We start from the raw sequence: 18134 nt of genomic DNA, 5'->3' as shown, positions 1-18134 counted from the left end.
CACTGGTTTTAACTACCTTTGCTCCCTGTAATGGAATTCTGGGATTTGTAGTTTTGTGAGTTATTTAGCCTTCTCTGTCAGAGAGCTCTAGTGTTGTTAACTGCCCTCAAGTTGTCCCTGACCCGTGGCGAACCCATGGATGATACCTCTCCAAGACCCTCTATCTTCCACAGGACTACAAATCCCAGGATTCCTAGGTTGGAGCCATGACAGGTAAAGCAGTGTTAAATTGCATTAATTCTGCAGTTTGGCATCAGCCTTAGATTTGGTTGACTGACTCAGATTACAAGACCTGTACATTTCATTTCCGAAATCTGTTCCACAGAAAGTCACCAGCCATTTACAATGACTTGTTTAGTCTCACTTCCAATTATTCTCAGTCAGTTAATTCTTGCTTGTTAATTGTATTTAGAGGAATGTAAGTCTATGTGGTGGGGAGGGGATGCTGGAAATAAGGTAAATAACAATTCTTTCTGGTCTCTGTGCATCACACCTAGGGTTTTACACTTGCACAGAGTCACAAATAAAGCTTATTATTATTATTATTATTATTATTATTATTATTATCCTCATCACCATTCATGTTCTTCTACTGGGATGTACAGCTTGGATACCTTTTGCCAGAGAACCATTAAAAAGTGTTGTAAGGTCATAGAATCATAGAATCATAGAGTTGGAAGAGACCGCAAGGGCCATCCAGTCCAACCCCCTGCCATGCAGGAAATCCAAATCAAAGCATCCCCGACAGATGGCCATCCAGCCTCCGTGTGAAGACCTCCAAGGAGGGAGACTCCACTACACTCAGAGGAAGTGTGTTCCACTGTCGAACAGCCCTTACTGTCAGGAAGTTCCTCCTAATGTTGAGGTGGAATCTCTTTTCCTGGAGCTTGCATCCATTGCTCCGGGTCCTAGTCTCTGGAGCAGCAGAAAACAAGCTGGCTCCCTCCTCAATATGACATCCCTTCAAATATTTAAACAGAGCTATCATATCACCCCTTAACCTTCTTTTCTCCAGGCTAAACATCCCCAGCTCCCTAAGTCGTTCCTCGTAGGGCATGGTTTCCAGACCTTTCACCATTTTAGTTGCCCTCCTTTGGACATATAATAACCCTTTCCACTTATTTTAAACAGTTGCATAACCATAAGTATCTGATGAACTCAGGTTTGCTTAGCTTATGATTAGTTTACCAGCTAAGCAATGTTATTTGTTTTTTTTTTTTAAAAAAGCAAGTATCCCAGTGAAAACGTTAGGCTACAGTATTCTTCGGGGCAAACAGTCCAACGTAAGAATGTAAGAGCCCTGGTAGATTAGACCAGAGATTTTCTGAGTGCTGGGGCAGCATTAGAGGTGTGTGGGGAGCGCAGACCACACCAGGTGGCATCCTAAGGAGGGTGACACCACTACTCCCCAAACATCTACTTTTGGGCAGAAATGAGCTGTGGCGTTCGCCTGTGTCCCTTTAAAACGCTGAAGAGATGGTGTGAGTGGCACAAGGCTCAGTGGGAGGAGAAAGGAGAGGCCCTGTTTTTTTTAAATTAAACGTTAAATTTTATTTTTTAAAAAAAATATTTTTAAAATTCTTTTAAATTTCTCTTTAAAAACATCACATCTTACCATTTTCACTTTAGCCACATAAAACTGTGTACATGTAAATACATCCAGGCTGTGTGTATCATATTGTAATTTAATGGTATAATTTTAATTTTGCTAGTCGTTCATGTCGCAGCTATTGCTATTACATTCAGTTATACATGGGAATCATGATTTTTGAGTAACATTAGTACAAAAAACATTACTAAAGATTCTGTATGTTGTGGTGTGGGAGGAGGTCAACGGAGAGGGTGACACTATGAGTTATTGCACCAGGTGACGCCAACCCTAGTGACGCCACTGACTGAATATAGCATTTTGTTCCCAGAGTAACTGGTCAGATATCTGTGGGGAGCCCATAAGCAAATAGGAGTGTAATAATAGCCTGCTTATGTTCGCCAGTAATGGGTATTCAGAGGCATATAGCTTATTCTCCATGGATCTATTTTGTAAACAACATTGCCTGCAACTAACTCCCCTCTCCCAGTGGTGAACCTGTATAGCTGTTTTAATAACATATTTATTCTTTTACAGTTATTTGTCATGGCTAAACTGATTAATTTTAGGTTTCTGTAGCTACAGTATTTTTTGAATAAATTTTCATATTTACAAAGAAGCCATTTGGATGTTTTCCATCGAAATTAGCAAGAACCTTAGGTCCAAAATACACTGCAGAAATAATCCAGTTTGAGATTGCTTTAAGTGCCCTGGCTCAATGCTAGGGAATCCTGGGAATTGTAGTTTGTTGTGGCACCAGAGCTCTCTGACAGAAAAGGCTAAATGTTTCATAAAACTACAGTTTCCGGAATTCCCTAGTATTGAGCCTGGGCAGTTAAAGCAGTCTCAAACTGGATTATTTCTCTACTGTGTTTTGGACCTTAGCCTTCTACTTTTAGCTCACTGTATAACTTTTTGAGCCAGAAGAGCCATTATACTGCACAGTGAACTAGTCATTTAGAAAAAGAATATAGTAATGGTGTACATGGGCAATTAATTTTTAAAAAAATATATATTAACAAGCTGTTAAAGAATTAGGAGTGGCTTAGCCAGCATATCAAGTGTGGTGTTGTATCAATGCCTGGGTAAATAATCTTGTTTGTGTGCTTGTTTGTTTGCAGGGTGCCCATTCCGCCACAGTGATCCTGAGTTGCTGAAGCAGAAGCTCCAGTCATATAAAATCCCTCCTACTGGGATCAGTCAGGTAGGGAATATTTTCTCCTCATACTTCAGTAGTGTGGCATCAGACATTTCCTTTCAATTTAGTTTAATTCTCATGTACAATGTGTGACAATGCATACAAAATATCTCTTCAGTCTGTTTCAGCAGGGTCCCCCACCCCTTCGAACTGTTCTCTTCACAATGCTGACAAGGAGATTGATGGTTCAGTTTCTCATTATTATAATACCCTTTTTTGGTATTTCATCAAGGACAAAGAACAGTTCTGCTTTATTGCAGCTTCTTATAACTTCATGTGTTTTAATGAAAGTAGGAGTTAATGACAATATGTTGGAGAATTTTTAAATCTTGTGTGACAGTGTGAGCTGATTCTGCAGGCCACAGATTCCTCAGTATGCATTAATTGTCCAATATGATATGCAGTTTTAACAATCCATTCATCCACATGTGTGTTTGCTTTATAAATACTTTATTTTACTGAACGGCCATAAACAGATCTGCTCAGAAGTGAGTTTGTTAAGTTCATTGGGATCTACTTTGAAATAGACATGTATATTGGGGTTGGGGGGCATGCTCCCTCCAACTCTTAGCATTCCTCAACATTGGCTCTGCTGGCTAGGCACGGCTGGGACTTGTAGTCAAACAGCACATGGATGATTTTCATCTCTGGTGTGTAGGGTTACACTCCCATATTTTAAATTCTTCTGTAATATATGTTAAGATTTAGACCCTCTATAAAATGCTTAAATACAAACAGGGACATAACAAAACTTTGCAGTTGTCAGTGAAATAATAGGACAATATACCTCAGATTTCTCAAAATTTCTTTCATTCTGAGTGAGCCCTATTCATGTAGGGTTTCTTTGATTAAAAATTTACAGCTAAAACAGCAAGGAAAAAAGTGCAGCTTATTATATTAGGTAAAAGGAAGTGATATCCATGCTGTATGCCAAACACCTTGCTTTAATGACAGAAATACTTGCAGAGGTATTTACGCCAGTCTTCCCATCCTTGGCTCTTCCATATTTGGTTGGGTTTCAACCTAAAATTAAAATGGATTTAATTGAATCACCACTACATGTACACAAGATACACAGCATGGTCAATATTTTTTATTGTGTCACATAAATCAGGTAGACTAAAGAAAACTGATACTTGTTGGTTGCATATCTATCCACCCCACCCCCACCCTGAGTCAATACTTGACGGAAGCACCTTTGGCAGCATTTATAAGCTGTGAATCTTCTTGAATAACTCTCTATCAGCTTTGTGCTATTGTAGGCATAATTAATATGTGTTAAGAGTGATTTTATGGCTTATCTAAGACAGTAACAAATGCCTTGCATGATCAGACCAAGGGCATCCTTGTTCACCATTCTGTGAGAAATCTAAAAAAGGAGGTGACACTGGATGGCTATTTGCATGTCATCCCTCCATGTCTTATACTGTAAATGTATAGGGTAGCTCCTATGTGTACCTCCTGCTCCTTTGTCTTCACATATTTAATATTTGGAACAAGAATGTAAACACATAGGCTCACCTTGCCAACATTTCATTTTGCATGAATATCAGGGATGAAGATTGGGAAATCTACCCATGGGGCTGGTGGGAATGGTCCAGCTGTTCTTTTCACATGTTGCAGGTCTTTAAACAGAGGTTGGATGGCCATCTGTCAGGGATGCTTTGATTGTGAGTTCCTGTATGGCAAGGAGTTGAACTGGATGGCCTTTGGGGTCTCTTCCAACTCTAGGATTCTATGATTCCATAACATACAGAGAGGGTTTTATCAGCAACTCTTAGGTAGTCCACTGAAGATTAGGCAACGTTTCATTGGAGAACTTCAGTTTACCATCTGCATACACTTTCTCTAATCCTAAAGGCTTAACTTTTGCATTCATTAAAGATGCTTCATTAAGCCCCTAATCCTAAACATGTTTCTTAGAAAGTAATGCACAGTGAAGCCATAATTTCCTACACTGTGTTAAACCAATCCTTGTGAGAGGTGTGATAATTCCCCTTCCATTTTCTTGCCCACGCAGTACTAACTGGCAAAAAAGCATGAAGATGCCTTTCTGTATGGGAATGGATACTATTTGCAGGATAGCTAATGTAGATTCTTTCTTTATAGAGCAATGTAATATTTCATGGTAGTGGATATCACTAGGTTTGAAAACTCTTTGCCTAGGGAACATTCTCTCAATTACCTTAACAGCAGGTTAAAATGAGTAATTTTTCTGAAAAAATACTATCAGGTTAAATCCCTGTGAGGTATAAAAAGTTGAGGTTCTCTGAATTTTTGAAATTGAAGATTAGAAATAAATTGCAGAAAGAACAAAGGTGATTGTCTCAGGTAAGCAAATAAATGACAGTCTTTTGCAAAGCCCTTAAAGAACAAGTCAAGTTACACTGAGGTGGTAAGAGTCTGACCTGGAACTAGGAAAATGTCTCTAAATATGTTCCAGTAGCTGCATCTCAAACACATTTCAAGTCACCTTTCAAATAAAAAGGAAGGTTAGAAATAGATACAATCCAGCAAGTCCTTCCTGGAAAGATTGAGTGTTTAAGCATTGGAGTAACCATTTTATTTGAAAAATGGCTTCAAACTGATATTGAGCTAATGAATTAGAAAGTTGAAAGCAAGCTTCATTGATTATGAAGCTTAAAGTAAGCATTTTCAGCCTGTGCCTAGTGACATTACCTTACAATAGTGATGGTGAACCTTTTACAGACCGAGTGCCCGAACTGCAACCCAAAGCCCACTTGTTTATCACAAAGTGCCACATTTCTCTGGCTTTCTAGTAACAAACTCTGGCAAACTTGTGCTGGGGTGATAGAGCATGTGTCCACAGAGAGGGCTCTGAGTGCCACTTCTGGCATGTGTGACATAGGTTCGCCACCACTGCCCTACAATTTGGTTCTAGTGGCTAATATCTAGAGATAAGTGAGTTTCATCTATTGAGACTTTCCTAGCTCACCCACTTCCTATAACAACCTGCACGCCTCAAAAGATATTACTGAGGATTGAGGGATTGCCTGGAATGAGTGGCAATGGCAGGGAGATGAGAAATTCAGAAAAATTCACTATTTTACATATAAAGGATAGAGAGTGTGAGCCTTTCAAATGTTCTTAGTCTGCATCTCTCGTCATCTATCACCATTGGGTGTGATGGCTAGGGCTACTAGGAGTTGCAGTTCAACAACATGTTCCCCACTCCTTCTATATATTGCACTTAGCAGGGTGTGTGTGTCCTAAGAGCAACTGCTCACACTGTACTCCAGGTTGCTTTTCGATTTCCCTTTAGCATCTGAAGAGGTCTGTCGGGAACATGGAGAAAAGTGTGAAAAAGCTTCTCTTAGCTAAAATGCCTGTCATTCATATGAGCCAAGCCACATGTTACTCAAGCTTAACATTTTCACTGTTGCATCCATTATTTTTACAGTAGGCTAAACTAGTTTCCTACATGCTATCTTATATGCATCCTAATTTTCATAATCTTCTACTTGGTACAGTTTCAGTTTTGTTTGTAGTTGCATTAACAATTATAATATGCAAAACCAAGGCTTTTAAAAAATAAATAAATAAATATTCTTATCGGTTTCATTTCAAAAGCACAGAGACAGGGTCAGACTTGACACTCTCTTGGCGTGTTAACTTGTTTTTACATGATATTTAACAGGAAGTGACAGGAAAGGGAGACAGTTAATCAGTTGTGCTTGTAACAGCAAAACAGACCTGGTAAGCACTTCTTTGGCAGCATTGTGGTTTGATATATTCAGCAAATATTATTTGTACATCTGTCAATAACTATAAGGCAGCCTCCAATAATGAGGACAGCAGGGATTTGTGCTGAGTTTATTGCTGTGCTTGACACAAAAAGGTCAGCCTTTGGAAAAGGAGTTGGAAATTTGCATTTTTCAAAAAATTTCTTTCTGCTGAGGCTATCTCCCCATTCCAGAGGTTTACTATGCTTGATAAGCAGCAAATATACAGTTTAATTATATAACGGTACAGGAGAAAAATGACATACAACTTAAATTTTGAAATGGCATTGCATTTTACTGATAAGAATGAGTGCTTATACAGGACAGAAGAGATTACATGAGGTAGAATTGGAAAGCAAATTGTATTTACAAGTGATGGAAAGATGTTTCTAATAGGAGTTCAAAACAGACAATTCTCTTTCTCATTCCGAAGAGCATCAGTAGACAACTTACTTTGAGGACTGATCTTACAAGGGTTGAAACAAACTGCTTTCTGCAAGTTCTTTTGTAAATTATTGTATTTGCTTCATTTTTTTCTAAATGGTGAGCATAATCTTATATTGCCACACATGTAAGAACAAGTCATGCATAAAACAAATAGCAACAACATGCCTGAATAGTTCACGTTTCAGTCACTCATATGCTAAGGTTTTGTTCAAAATGATGGAAGAAATGTTGAATTATGATAGCTATTCTGACAATAAGTGCTACCAATACACTGCCCTTCATTTTTCTTTGCTTCTGTTTTTACAACATTTGTTGTGAAATCTGCAGTTGTGAAAGTGAAAGCTATCTTTGGGTATTTTGGCTATTACAGTAAGGGAAGGGAAACTTTTCTATGAGTATTGGGACCTTGTAACTTCTAAGACTAGTATAGAATATAGAATCCTTTATTATATTACATACTAGTTATGTCATAACAAATAAAGATAATACATTCCTGCTGCAGAACATTTACATTGTTGTTGTAAATATTTTTTTCTTAATCTATTAATCCCTTTTGACTTGTTTAGATTTTGGACCTGGTGAAAGGAATGCATTACCAACTGGCCTGTCAGAAATACTTTGAATGGACACATGATGTGAGTGGATGTTTAGTTCTTTCTTTCTTTTTAATCATTTAGTTTCTTCTCTCTAGCAAGACTGTGGGAATTACAGTGTGAAACTTTCAGACCTTCTGTTGTTCACATTCATCATGTACTGCCATGCATTGTTAATTATGCTCAGTTAATGATTATATAGCAGCTGTCTTTGGTTCCTTGTATGAGTAGAGAATTTGCATTTGCAAATTGTTTAGTACTCATAATCAACAAGATATGTTGAAAGTGATGTAGCTTTGTTTTGTGGCAGAACGGTTTGTACATATGGAATTAGATTGTGTTGGTCCTAGTAGATAAAATGGAAGTAGATAAAACAATAACATTGGATGTCTACTCATGGCCTCCCCTCCAAATCATTTTAATAGAAGTAGAATGAGCTTCATACTTTTTTTAAAATACAGTACATAAAATTGATTAAAAATACATATAAACTTACACATTCTTTTATACAAGAGAGGAGCCAAATTGAATGGTATAGATAACCAAATCCTCATAGAATCATAGAATAATAGAGTTGGAAGAGACCGCAAGGGCCATTCAGTCCAACCCCCTGCCATGCAGGAAATTCAAATCAAAGCATCCCTGACAGATGGCCATCCAGCCTCTGTTTAAAGACCTCTAAGGAAGAAGACTCCACTACACTGCGAGGGAGTTTGTTCCACTGTCAAACAGCCCTTACTGTCAGGAAGTTCTTCCTAATGATGAGATGGAATCTCTTTTCCTGTAGCTTGCATCCATTGTTCTGGGTCCTAGTCTCTGGAGCAGCAGAAAACAAGCTCCCTCCCTCAACATGACAACCCTTCAAATATTTAAACAGGGCTATCATATCACCTCTTAACCTTCTCTTCTCAAGGCTGAACATCCCCAGATCCCTTAGTCGTTCCTCATAGGGCATGGCTTCCAGACCCTTCACCATTTTAGTCACTCTCCTTTGGACATGCTCCAATTTCTCCACATCCTTTTTCAATTGTGGTGCCCAGAACTGGACACAATATTCCAGCTAGGGCCTGACCAAAGCAGAATAGAGTGGCATTATTACTTCCCTTGATCTAGACACTATACTTTTTTTGATGCAGCCTAAAATCTTGTCCTGTATTTAACATAGGCAGGGAAGAGACAGTTCTTCTTGGGCCAGCAAAATAATATAACAGGTGGTGGCTGCCATGTTAAACTACTCACGTAGTTCAGTGGCTCTTTTCTGATTTCTGATTGGGAAGCAGAGCATTGGTGTACCCCAATGGGAGAGATAGAGACAGGAAATTAACCCCTCAGTAGTAGCTTATACACTTGTGAGTATATTTTGAGTATATTTTTCTGGTTATATAGATATTTTAAAATTTGTGTGTGCATGGTAAACTCATTAAATTGTATATATATAACTCTGTTGTCTCTTTTAAAAAGTCATATTTATAAATTGTGTATTATTTTTGAATTTTCATGTTCTTGGTCTGGGATGAAAGTAATTACATGTATCGTAATAAAATGGCATGGTTTGGAAAGAGAGCCAGTGTAGTAGTGCCAGCGGCTATTGATACATTCCCAGCGAGTGCATTGTAGTGCCAGAGCCTTGTTGAATAGATTGGCATGGAAACATACCAGAAACTTGCATAACTGCTCCATAGAGTCTGGGATGATCCCTCCAATGAGGGATCTTTTTGAGCATGCTTGAATAATCAGAGATCTGTAGTTTATTAAAGCTGAAGTTGATGTCAAGTAAAAACATAGCAAACTCTTCTCGGTCAGATCAAATGCCTGTATCATGAGTGGGAAATCTAGTTTCCAGAATCTTCCAGCAAATATGTATGAAGGCCTTACTGGCTGGAGAATTCTGGAAGTTGTCATACAGCAACATCCACAACAACAACAACAACTTTTTTTTGTAATCTCTGACTCTGAAGCATACTTCTCCTGAATCCTCAGATCCTCTGGAAAGAGGGCAGGATATTCTTGATACTATGCTTTACTTATTCCTGAAAACTTCTTTTGGGGGGGGGGGGGGTGTTGGTCATATAACTTTGTTTTTAATTGACCTCATTGCACTGCCATTAGTTTTTGCATTAAATTTTAACTGTGGTTCATTTCTATATTTAGGAAGAATTTTTCATTCCTGGTGCTGAATGAAACTATTCACAAATATATTAAGAAGGGGGAAAAAACAACAGCAAAATTTGATACAAGAGTGCTTTTCAAAACATTCAAAGGGAAAGTCTGTACTTTCCCATTCTATCCTATGGAATAGTTTTACTTGTAACAATGTAACAGTGATGAGTTGTTCATCATTGTTATTTATTTACTCTAAAACATTTTGATTCCCCTTTTAATTATCAAAGTATCCAGAATGGCTAATTTAAGATTAAAAAATAGCAGATCACTTAGAATCATAGAATTGTAGAGTCAGAAGAGGGGTGTGTGAACCATAGTTAAAGTAGAAATGGTAAGGCATATTCACAAATGTAGAAGAAACTGTCAAATGCTATTTTTCATACCCATGCAATATAAAAAAAACAACCAATTGATTTTTGTTTTATACGTAGCCTTTAATATAGGTAGACAGGTTCATTGTGGATGTTACAAGCAACAACAACAAAAATAGCAAATTCTTTCCCACCTCTCCTCAAGGGTTGAGGTGGAGTAAAGTATGTTAAAGTACATCACACAATTAAAAATACATTGTGCCACAACTGTGAACAGGGCCTTGGTTCTAATGAACCTAGATTCTAATGAAAATGCTGACTGCATTTAAAACAGTATTAAAGATTTATCTCTTCCGGCAGTCAATTTCCAGTCAATTTTAAATCAATTAAATCACCAGACTACAAACCCCAGGATTACATATGATGCAGCCATGACAGTTAAAGTGGAATCAGAGTGCTATAATTATGTAGTGTGTATGAGCTCTTGGAGTTTGTTAGCTCTGCACTTCCAAAACCATGTTGGAACATCCTCCAGAGCTGTTTTTCTAAAAAAACAGGGAGAGGAAGAGGAGTATAATAATGGATTTGGTCTCATGTCTTGTTTTTGTTGTGTGCTTCCAAGTCGTTTCTGATTATTTTTCTTAGCAAGATTTATTCGAAGGGGTTTGCCTTCCTCTGAGGCTGAGTGTGTGTGACTTGTCCAAGGTCACCTGTTGGGTTTCCATGGCTGAGCAGGGACTTGAACTCTTCTCTCCAGCATCATAACCCAGTGCTCAAACACACTGGCTGTCTTTAGGGTCATGTCTATTCAGATATAAATCCCATTGAATTCATTGATACATATACTGAATTGCAGCTTAAATTGTTTGTTTTAAAGCCAGTGATAATTATTTGCTTCACTACCAGCATTCCCCTCTTTTTATCACAGGGAAGTTGATCCTGATGGCCTCTGTGAAGGGAAGGTAAATAGTGCAGTTTTGTAGGAGCAAGCAGTGGAGATTAATCATTCCTTTCATTTGGGACATACTGCAGCAAAAGTTCCCATTCATTTTTATATGTCAATTACACATTTTTTTTACTTAACTGATAAAATGGTGTATTTATATCCAAATAAACATGTTCTTTGTGCTTGAATAGCTATAAATGTTTTGCTATCATGAATGATTTGGCTGAGCCAATATTCTTAATAAATGTAATAAAATGGATGTGCTAAAATGTTTTAGTAAGCTGTCAAGCCCATTAAATTGCAAGTGGTCTAGTTAGCCTTGTAGCCATTAAAACTGGTTGATGCACACACCCCTATTTTCAGGGGAAATGCCACTTTTAATGTAGTTTCCCAAAGACCAATGTGTTTCATGTCATGATTATTTAATCATTTTAGTCCTTTTTCTAAATGACTTCCTTTTCTTGAAAAATATCTGTCTTGATTATGTTAGTAAGGGGAAAGGGCTGGTTGTCATTTCAGTTTCTTGGTGGTCACATCTCAATAAAGAGCAAGCTTTTGAGGAAGCAGGCAAGAGTATATAAATGGTACTAGAAAATACAATATTTAAAATAATTCCATGTGGCTTTTTTGTAATACCATTTTACCTCATCATCACCTGTCATATCATATGCCACCACTTGATTAAAACCCCAAGATCGCACATATTTAACATCATTGCTTTAGCTTCTTTGTAAAGCCAAACAATACCACACCAAACAGATGCCAAGCTTTGTGTGAAAGACACCACTTAGAATGAACAGAATTAAAGGAAAACTTTGAAGATTTGATAAACGAAATATGAAGCCAATGAAACAGAGAGCTATTTTTCAATTCTACATCCTTTACTCTGTGTCATTCTAGATTACAAGCTTTGCTGGTTTTTACATGGCACAATAAATAGTTCTGGTTTTATTTGCTTTTGTTTTGCTTTTATCTGATCTAGTGTTGTTGGGGGAGGAATTACTTTTGAGTTAAATGAAAGTTTCAGATTTTATTTCAACAGACTATTATTACTTTTTGGGGGGATTTCATAACCAGAGGCAATAGTTATCAGTCACATAGCATTTTAAACACTAGTTTAAAAATGACAACAACAAAATGCATATACCACTCTCTTTTTAAAGGGCAGCCTCAGTTTATCTCCTTAGCATTATCAATGTTTTATAGAAATGTACATGAAAGTATATGACTTGTTCTCTACAGATAAAGTGAAATCCTTGGACTAAAATAACTAGGGCTCGTTATAAAGCAAACTGATTTAATCATAGCTTGTGCTAATGAGCAAGAAAGAAAGAAAGAAAGAAAGGATGTATAGTCTCTTTTAAATGTAGGATGCACAATTGTGTTGGGATTTTGTAGGAGCAGGCTTCTGATTATGAATGTTTCCAACTATGACTTGTTAGTAGAGAGCCTTAGTTTTGATCTCTGAAACTGTCAGGGATTTATTCCTCTCCTTATACTGAAATGTAGAATTGGTAATTTGACATGCTCAGGACAGCTAAGGGAAGAGGACAACTCAGCACTGCATAAAAACAGCTAGAAGATAGATCTGAAAGTCAGTTATGCTGGCATGTGATGGGTGGCCTGCAGTTATGCTGGTTGGTGGAGGGTCTTGAAACCATGCCCTATGAGGGGAGCTGGGGATGTTTAGCCTGGAGAAGAGAAGGTTAAGAGGTGATATGATAACCCTGTTTAAATATTTGAAGGGATGTCATATTGAGGAGGGAACAAGCTTGTTTTCTGCTGCTCCAGAGAACAGGACCCGGAACAATAGATGCAAGTTACAGGAAAAGAGATTCCATCTCAACATTAGGAGGAACTTCCTGACAGTAAGGGCTGTTTGACAGTGGAACAAACTCCCTCAGATTGTAGTGGAGTCTAGTGATGCTTAAAAATAATAATAAATAAAGCAGCAGCATATATCAAACATACATCTTACTATAGGTTTTGTCTAATATCCTTTGACTTCCTTTCCGCATAGCTGGTTCAACACCTTTTAAAAGGTTATACACCTTTTAATTTTTTTCTTTGGTTTCATGCTTTGTTATCTCTGCTTCTTCCATTCAATATGTTCTAGCTTATTTAACAGTGTTTCAACAAGTCAGCATGGAATAAAACACTATTCCTAACAGTTGGTTTGTTGTTGTTGTTGTTGTTGTTGTTGTTATCATCCACCCTTGAGTCGATCTCGAGTCATGGCGACCCTGTAGATGAGACATCTCCAAGAACCCTATCCTCCACCACTCTTCCCAGTTTCCACATATACTGATTATGATTTTTATCTGTCCCCTACAGCCACGAAATTACCTGGATAGCTATCAATTGAACATCAATAGTAATTACTTTAAATGAGTGTAATGTTTAACTGAAGTGAGTAAACCATTACATCTAGATAGTGGTTAAACCTATTATAACAAATTACTTTTCATACCTAGAGATGACTGTTGACTGAGAGTTCCCGCATGGCAGAGGGTTGGACTGGATTGCCCTTGTAGTTTCTTCCAACTGCATGGCGCATTATAGACGGGCCTTTAATATGCCCCCGTCACGTGCTAGGGGTTGGCCGAGGACCTAGCGTCCATACCGGCTTCACCCCTAGCACGTGACGGGGGAGTAAAGATGGCGGCGCCCTATACACACGGGCGCCGCCATCTTTACGTGCTGGATGCATTGCATCCGCACGTGTCGCCCCGGAAATGACGCTGCAAATATGCCCCTTGCACTTTAAACAGAGGCTGGATGGCCATCTGTCAATGGGGATGCTTTGATTGAGAGTTCCTGCATGGCATGGGGTTGGACTAGATGGTCCTTGTGGTCTCTTCCAACTCTATGATTCTGTGGTTTCAGATTCAGCAAACAAGAAGAGGAAGAGGAGATACTCTTGTTGTTGTGTTCATTGTTTGTTGTTGTAAGTTGTTTCCAGCTTATGGCAACACTAAAGCAAACCTATCATGGGGTTTTCTTGGCAAGATCTGTTTAGAGGGGGTTTGCCTTTGCCTTCCTCTGAGGCTGAAAGAATGTGATGTGCCCAAGGTTACCCAATGGGTTTCCATGACTGAGCAGGAATTTGGACCCAGAATTGTAGTCAAATCATTGCACCACACTGGCTCTTTCCCCCTAAAACCTATGGATTCAAAGTGGCTTACATATTGAAACAACACCATATACTATATATACTCATGTATAAGGTTTTTTTTTTGGCAAATAATTGACCCAAAAAACCTGGCTCAACTCTTCCCCAGTCTTATCTACAGGTCAATGCAAGTACTGTAGTTTACCTTAATTCTTCTCAAAAAAGGAACCATCCCCTTCTCTGAGTAGAGGGACAAAAAGTAAGAGCTTACTCTGTCCCAAAAGAACCTAAAAGAAGTACCAGCCACCTCTGCTGTCTCTGTAGCATTGCTGCTTCTAGCCTTTTTGAATGCCTGGGCAGGAAAGTAGCGCTGGTGGCGGCTTTTTGGCATTTCCCCTCAAAGGAGCACTGAGCGAGTAAAGGAGGTCAGAGCTTCTTTTAAGCTCTTGTGTTTTGCCACTCTCATCAAAAAAGGATGTGCTTTCTTTTCTGAAAAGACTTAACACTGTACCTTAATTCTTGCCTTTGCTTCCATTTTGACACATATGAATTTTCATAGCCCTGCCTGTTCCTGGCCACCATTTACTGTAGTTCCCTTCTCATCCATCCAGCCTTTAATGTGAGTACAAATAGTTATGCCTGCTGGAATTTTGTAAGTGCTTTGGCATTTTTTTCTTTTCTTTGGCCTTTCCGTCCTTTGTTACATTCCCTTGACGTTTACTCTCAACTTATGCACGAGTCATATCAAAATCCATAGTTTTGGTCCCCTGCCCTCGACCTATACATAAGGTCGAGTATGGATGGTACTTAAAACATACAAAAGGTTGACATTAACATTCAGAGCTTAATATTGTTAAAAAAATTTAAAACCTCCAATTACAAATAATTATAATCAATTTAAAATCAGTACAGTTAAAAACAGTACTGCAACCTATTTTCAAACCTCAAAAGACTGTCAAAATGAAAAAAAAATATTTGCCTGCTGATGCAAAGACAGCCAGGAGGGGACCATTTTAACCTCTCTTGGAAGGGCATTCTAGAGCCGAAGGCAGCTTCAGAGAAAACACTCCTTCACGTATTGTATTGCCACAGTGTATGTGCACATATGTTTGTACGAGGGAGAGGGATATCCATACTTAACAAACTGCTAAAACCAGTGGTTGCGAAATGCTGACAAAATTCTTCAGCATTGCTAGGAGCCATCGTAACCCACTTTGTTGAGCTTGGATTCTTCCCCAGTCCAAGTAGAAAAGTAGGGGCACATCTCTTTGTGAAACGGCAACATATCCACCCCTATAATTTAGTAGCCAGACTTCTATTCCTTTAATAGTCTATTCTCTGGGCATCCCACAACATAATTCTGCTGAGCAAGCCACTGTGTGAAGGGGTGAGTATACAATCTGAGCTTTTACTTTAACTTTCACTGCTTCTACTCCTACACTTAAAGAAATAATAATAGTAATAAAAGAAAACCGAACAAAATTAGTGGCTGTAGTTCCCATCACTCTTGTCTGTGTAGTGGGTTCTTTGAATTATAGCCTGTTTTTTGCCACTTTTTTTATCATCTCTTTAGGGTTTGAGTTGTTTTTTCTTTTTCATTTCAGTTCTTGTTGCAGCAAAACAGGGTAGCTGGATATCAAAACATCTTTTAGCTCTTAGCAGCTTTAATGGAACACTATTTCAAAGAGGCTGAACTAATATCTTGTGAAAGCTGACTGTCTCACAGGTCGAACAAGTGAAATTTTATTGTATAGTTCTGCAGAGCAGTTTTGTGGGAAGTAGGAGAGAGCCAGCATGGTGTAGCAGTTTGAGTGTTGCACTGTCACTCTGGAAACCAGGGTCTGAATTCCTGATCAGCCACAGAAAACCAGTGGGTGACCTTAGGCAAGTCACACTCTCTCAGCCTCAGAGGAAGGCACAGGCAAGAACACTCTGGACCAATTTTGCAAAGAAACCCCCATGATAGGTTCACCTTAGGGTTACCCTAAGTTGGAAATGACTTGAAGGCACAGAACAACAGGTGGGTGGGTGGGTAAGAGGCAAGTCGAGAGTGGGAACAGCTGAAAAGTGCTCCCCTCCTTGTTCTGCTGTGCCACAAATGGAGGGAAACTACTGGGATTCCACCCTAAGAGTTTGTGAAGTGCTGTAATAAAATATATTCCTATTTTCCTTTTTTTCTTGTGTAGATCAGTGACATTGGGTTTTCTTTGAACCATCCAAACCAATATTTTGTGGAGAGTCAGCAGCTGCTTGGTGGCATCAAGGAAATAAAAAAAGAACAAAGGCTATCTGAAAACGCTCAGCCAAATCACACCAGCCAGAAAAGTGTAACTACAAGCTCAACTCTCTCTTCTTCAACTACACCAGAAGAAATGGACCTGGAAGGGCTGGAGGATTATTTTACTGAAGATTAAGGCGCATTTCCCCCCCTTTGCAGCACAACTTTGGCTATTCCTCCCTATACGTTGAAGCTGTTCTCTTGAGAATTATTGGCCATCATCATGTTGAAAGCAAGCCTGTTGCATTTTGTATTTAAATATTAATGTATACATCAGTTTTGAAAAGCAGTAATCTCTTCTGACATTGAAACAGTAAAGAATAGGCTGCATACAGCAATGCGAAAGAGGTTTTTTTTTTTTAATTTCTGTGAGCAGTCATTTTAACTTCCTATCCCTTCTTGTTTGTGGTCTCTGATATGCTGTTTTTCCCCTTCCTCTCCAATATTTTTCTTAATAAAACTACTTGTGAAATACAGAAGAATTCAAATACTGTCTGGTTTTTCTAGGCCTTGCCTGCTATAGCTGTTATATTCAGTACATAATTGCTTTATGAACAGAAATATAGATAAGCTTTATTCCCCTAGCTTAAGTAGCAATGGATGCTTGTTGAAGACAAAACTCAGTTTTTAGTCCATTTACACTTAATTGTGCAAATGGACTGGAGCTAGTGTAATTTAAAACGAACTTCATATCCATTCTTGAAAACATACTAAGAAAATTTTTCAGGTTAAACCATTCAAAGATAAACCCTGGAAACTTCAACAAAATACATACATGAAAAGACAAGGGGGTGCTATCCACTCTTTTTGATAAAATGCTCAGGAGAACATTTAATAATGTAATACTTAACAATGACAGAAAATTAACCATTTTAATGATGTCATATGTCAAGAAGGGCTACATAAGAAATCTTCTTTCAAAGGTGATCTGCTTTTCTGATACTGGATTAGAATTACATTAGTTTTAGGGAATCAAGAATTAAAACTCAAAGAGTAACTGTCTATTGAAAGGAAGCGCTCTAATTGAAAGCTGCAGTCCTGTAACCACTTACCTAGGAGTAATCCTCAGTAAACTCAGTGGGAATTCCCTTTGAATGGACATATTTGTTGTTAAGGGCTCTCATGTTGATCTTGACACTTGGTGACCCTGCTGATGAGACATCTCCAAGACCTCATGTCCACTGCTCTGCAAGACTGTTGTGTTTTTCAGTAAGAAATCTTTCGCAGCTGGAAGTACTTTTTTGAGAACATCCTAAATCCTCCTCCACCAGCAGCATACTTTTTCAGTAGGACTGCACCCCTTGATGAGATCCTGTAGCATTTAAATATATTAGTAGTGCAGCTGCTTCATGGTTTAGCTTATTTTCCTGTTACCACTTAAGTAATGCTTCAGTGAGCCAGCCATTAAGTGCAGCTCCTAAATGGTGAAATTACTGTCTCCTTGTTGCCTATTCAGGGCAATATATTTACTGGTCTTCACAATGGTGGCACTGAAAGATTTAGAAAGTAGTGAGCATTGAACTGGATGTGAAGCTTTTTCCTTGAAATGAACTTTTAGCAACTACGTGTGCCGTAAAAGTATCTCCCAGATACTTTTTCGTCATGTTTCAGCTTCATGGAGGAATGATGTCTGTCTGTTTGTGGTTTGCTAGATCAAATTATTCCAAAGAAACAGAAAGCATGTTAAAGAAGATACTGTTGCTACCACCAAGTAGAAAAAAAAGTACTAATGTGAGCAGAAGCTAAGTGGCACTA

At 38.4% G+C, this 18134-nt stretch overlaps 1 protein-coding gene across 3 annotated transcripts in view; it reads left to right on the top strand.

Moving 5' to 3' along the window:
• Window positions 1–16810, top strand: part of LOC149311407 (DNA primase large subunit-like) — a 113001-nt gene extending 96191 nt beyond the window's left edge. For all 3 annotated transcript variants that reach the window (XM_089528564.1, XM_089528565.1, XM_089528562.1), the window contains exons 12-14: window positions 2710–2792; window positions 7543–7611; window positions 16288–16810. In XM_089528564.1, the coding sequence (XP_089384690.1) occupies window positions 2710–2792; window positions 7543–7611; window positions 16288–16515 (380 nt within the window). In that variant the 3' untranslated portion in view covers window positions 16516–16810. The remainder of the gene's footprint in view (window positions 1–2709; window positions 2793–7542; window positions 7612–16287) is intronic.
• Window positions 16811–18134: the final 1324 nt, after the last annotated feature.

Source organism: Sceloporus occidentalis, unplaced genomic scaffold, assembly GCF_023333645.1.
Source record: "Sceloporus occidentalis isolate IW3139 unplaced genomic scaffold, rSceOcc1.0.p SCAF_6, whole genome shotgun sequence".
NCBI lineage: Eukaryota > Metazoa > Chordata > Lepidosauria > Squamata > Phrynosomatidae > Sceloporus > Sceloporus occidentalis.
Note: the sequence above shows the minus strand (reverse complement) of the source record. Positions and strands in the feature narration are given on the sequence as shown.